At 37.4% G+C, this 4,082-nt stretch overlaps 1 protein-coding gene and 1 long non-coding RNA gene across 3 annotated transcripts in view; both read right to left on the bottom strand.

Annotated features, from left to right (window-relative positions):
- Positions 1-917: 917 nt before the first annotated feature.
- The window catches only part of LOC106942924 (STIP1 homology and U box-containing protein 1-like), a 14,020-nt gene continuing 10,855 nt past the window's right edge, over positions 918-4,082 (bottom strand). For both annotated transcript variants that reach the window (XM_015026278.1, XM_015026277.1), the window contains exon 8: positions 918-2,063. In XM_015026278.1, the coding sequence (XP_014881764.1) occupies positions 1,938-2,063 (126 nt within the window). In that variant the 3' untranslated portion in view covers positions 918-1,937. The remainder of the gene's footprint in view (positions 2,064-4,082) is intronic.
- LOC106942925 (uncharacterized) lies at positions 3,025-4,002 on the bottom strand. Its single transcript, XR_001423752.1, has 3 exons — positions 3,968-4,002; positions 3,407-3,467; positions 3,025-3,097 (listed from the first exon to the last, which is right to left on the bottom strand). It is a non-coding gene; the product is annotated as an uncharacterized LOC106942925 (long non-coding RNA).

Here is a 4,082-nt window from a genome sequence, read left to right as displayed (position 1 = left end):
GGCTGGTGGAATAGAGTAACTGGCTTGCTCTGTGGTTGCCTAGCAACGACCTGCTGAGTAACTGGTTTATAGTTTTGCCATTTTGCCTCGTGACTGGAGAGAAAGGTGGATAAACAGGAAACGCGTTTGGTAATATTTCAAATGAAAACAGAGCCAGGCATTCATGTTATCAACATATCTACATTTAATACAGTTTATTAATTTCTAGGATTTCTCCAGACAAAGAAAAGAATCCTAACTTTTCATGAACTAAAATCTGAGCAACACCAGCAACTTATGTACAAAGCCTGAACCTCAGCACAAAAACCGACGGGCCGAACTCACCAGACACATTCAGCTGTAAACTACCAAGCACTGGACTGGAAACTCCTTTTATTCACTGCAAAAACACAAAATCTAAACATTTTTAGTTTAGTTTCTGCTGCAAATGTCACAAAATAAGACAAAACAAGCAACTTTTTAGCAAAATATAGGAGCTTGATTTGAGTCAGAAACTCTTTAATATTGATGAAAAAGCTCAAATTTCATTAGTGGATTATTTCCCTTATAACAAGATATTTTTCTATAAGTGAAATAATCTAATAAAACTGGAACTATTTCATCTCAGTAAGGAATTATTCACTTAAAACAAGAAGTCATTTCTTCCTGAAAAGTTAGTTTTGTCTCATTTCAAGCATACTGAGAAGAAAGAAGAGTTGAGTCAATGATTCCTTAATACTGAAATATTTATAGTTCTACTGGATTATTTCATTTATAACATGAAAAAATGGTTTATTACAATAATCTGCCAGATACATTTTAATTAACATTTCTGTCGATATTAACTAACCAAATGCTCTCATATGTTGCTGAAACGTTTTGTCGTATTTTATGTCTACTAAGACATTTACACCAGAAACTAAACCCAAAATATTTTCTGTTTGCAGTTTTATTACAGGGATGCTGGAAATCCAGCAAGCAAACACTTGGACTGAGGTATGGATGAAGATGTTCTAGCTCTTCCAGCATGTTTTTATTTTTTATTTTAGGTGGCGGACGCTGGGGCAGTGGCCATCTGAACCTCAAGTCCTTTCTGACGGGGCAAAGATTTGTCCTAGTTCAAGGAAATGCACTTCATGCTTGATGCGATCCTCCTCGCGTCCAGAAACAGACAGACAGCGCAGCAACAGCTGAAAGTCTCTCGGGTTTAAACATTTAGGCGTTTCATATCCAGCAACATGGAAATGTTTTGTTTTAATGCAGCAATTCATCTTCTGATCCCAGTTTGAGGTTTTTCCCGAAACCTTAAACTGTTCTGATTAAAAAATAAGAAATATAGAAACCATACATTCAACTTATCTTAATTGTCTGCATCGGGGTGTGATTGATATGCAAAGGAGAAGAGATCTACTTAAATCTACTGACGTTTACAGTAAAGTGACGGGACAGGTGTGTAAGAGGCGCCACCTGCAGGAAGAAAGGGGTACTTGCTCCCTTTTCCTTTGAGTCAACAGCTTTTTGGCATTTTAGTGACTGATGGTCCGTTTTTCATGAAAAAATACATAAAATATACTTGGATGAAACATCAAATAAAACTCCAACGTCTTTATGGATCCCGACACAAAAAGTCTGATTCTTTCTTCCGTGTTTATAATCGGTGGAAACGCTGGACTGCGGCGCTTTCAGAGAAAGAAGGTGGAGGGCGACAGAGACCTGGGCGCCATCTGGTCGCCCAATCTGAGACCCAAAAACAGCGTGACGAAGAGGAGGAGGAAGAGGAAGAGAGTGAACTTAAAGGGAGCAGCGGCGGCTAACACTGAGCCTCAGAGCCGGAGAGAGAAGATTTACTGCAGAAGAAGAAGAAGTGATTCTCCGGTTTGGTGGTCCGCAGTGAGGCTGTTCTGCTTCTCCACAGTCTGTGTCGTCCAGGCTCCGAACGGGGAAACGGGCCGGGCGCTTCAGTAGTCCTCCACCCAACCGTTCTCCTGGATGAAGGCGTCGATCACTTCCTTCATGGCCAGGTTGGGGATCAGCTGATCCTGGGTCAGGGGGCTCCGGGTCACGGGGTCGAAGTGGCCCACCCGCTGCAGAGCCACAAAATACAGCGCCATTACATCTGGGGGCAGAAACCTTTTAGAACTGAATTGATTAATCACGATTAATCGATTATAGAAGTCGTCATCAATTCTGTTAGTAATGCAAAAATCAATAACTGGAGCTTGAAAAAAAGCTAATTGCTAAAAAAAAAAAAACACTTAAAACTAAATTATTTAATTTAATTGACTAATCATCAATTATTCTGATAAATCGTGATAATCATTAAATAACCCTAAAGTAGTTTAGTAATTAGTCACTAAAGCCCATTTGTCTAAAGTTCTACGCCTGCAGCTAACGATTATTTACTAGTTAATTATTCTGACAATCAGAATCAAATACCACATTCTGCATATTTTTCATCGATTATTGTAATAGTCTAATTTAGTAATTGATTAATGTCTAACCAGAATATAAAAACTCTTAAAAAGGCTATTTTTATTATCTTAAAATACAAAATATATTTTTTGTAAGATTTGGCTGAATTATTGCTGTAAGCAGCTGAAACAATCTGATTAATCAGTTATTGAAATAATCGTCAACTAATTTAGTAAATCGATTAATCGTTAACTGGACTATAAGACCATTTGCTTAAAAAACAATATTCTTAGAGCTGAGCTTTCAACTAATGATTATTTTAGTAACTGATTATTCTGACGATTAATCGGATTAAATGCCACATTCTGCATTCTAAAATAGTTTTTCTGTATCGGATTAGTACGAGCCGATACTAAACCTCAGATATCAAAAGTGGAAAAGGTTTTAGGTCTGTAAACAAAAGTCTCAGTAAGAATCATCTGATAACCAACTAAATTCAAACTTCGGCCCAGCAGGAAGCGTTTCTGTAGCTGCAGACGACGGAGCGTTCGCTAGAGGAAGTCCTGAAACCTCCGTCGGGCGTTTCTACCTGCAGATGCTCCTCGATGTCTTTGCGGTCGTAGGTGATGCCGCTGGGTGTGATGCACGGCTCCCGCATCAGCTCAAAGCTGATCTTTCCACAAAGGTAATCTGGGATTTCTCGCTTCTGAAAGACGGAGAGAAAAACATGAGGGGATAAATGTGACGTTCAGCTCAAAATGATGACGATATGAACACGATAAAAGCTCCTTCTGCAGAGTTTAGGTTCATTAAATCCAGATCATCATCCGTCTGCTGACAGACGGTGCTGTGAAATAGTTTCCATGGTAACCATCGGTGCTAAAAGTAAAACTAAAGAGCACATAATGTTTACTGGATAAAGTCATGCTGGTTATAAAACTGTTCCCTTAAATCTGTTACAGGTTTGTGTTATCAATGAACACGATCAACAGGAAGTGAAAATCATTCTCCATACTCACTTTTCTTTTCTCATCCACCTGAGAGAAAAGCTCTTCCATCTCCATTAAATACTTCTCCTTCACATTAAGACGAAATAAAACCAGGCATTAACACTCAACAGCATTTTAAATATTTCATTTCTGCTGTTTTTAAAGGTTACGAAGAAATAAATAACAGGGATGAAACGATTAACGATGACTAATCAATTATTTCAACAATTGTCAACTCGTCTAATAACTGATTAATCACATTATGACAAAATTAAGAAGAAAATCAGACGTCAATATTCAGCATTTTTAAACATTATTTCTGTAAGTTAAAGGATAAAAGCAGTAGGGCTGAAACAATTAATTCTGATTAATTGATTATTTAAATAATCATCAACTAACTTTGCAATCGATTAATCACTTTATTATAAAAACAGGAGGAAGGAAATCAGACATCAGAACTCAACACATTTTAAAAAATATTTCTGCAAGGAAAGACAAAACATACGCATTTCTGCTTTTATTTTTAATTATGTCAGTTTTGGTCCTCCATACAGCAGCAGTCCTAGTAAATAAACAAAACAACTCACATGTTTAGATGAAATTTTTCCAGCATCGCCTCCATTTTGATTGTCATCCTGTTTCTCTTTGTATTCTTCAAGTTCTCTGTGAAAACACAACAAAGTCTCCAGGTTTAAACTCAGA

The sequence above is a fragment of the Poecilia latipinna genome, unplaced genomic scaffold, assembly GCF_001443285.1.
Source record: "Poecilia latipinna isolate Pla-1442-1.1 unplaced genomic scaffold, P_latipinna-1.0 Scaffold4680, whole genome shotgun sequence".
Taxonomy (NCBI): Eukaryota; Metazoa; Chordata; class Actinopteri; order Cyprinodontiformes; family Poeciliidae; genus Poecilia; species Poecilia latipinna.
The sequence above is the reverse complement of the archived record's forward strand: the minus strand, read 5'-3'. Positions and strand labels throughout refer to the sequence as shown.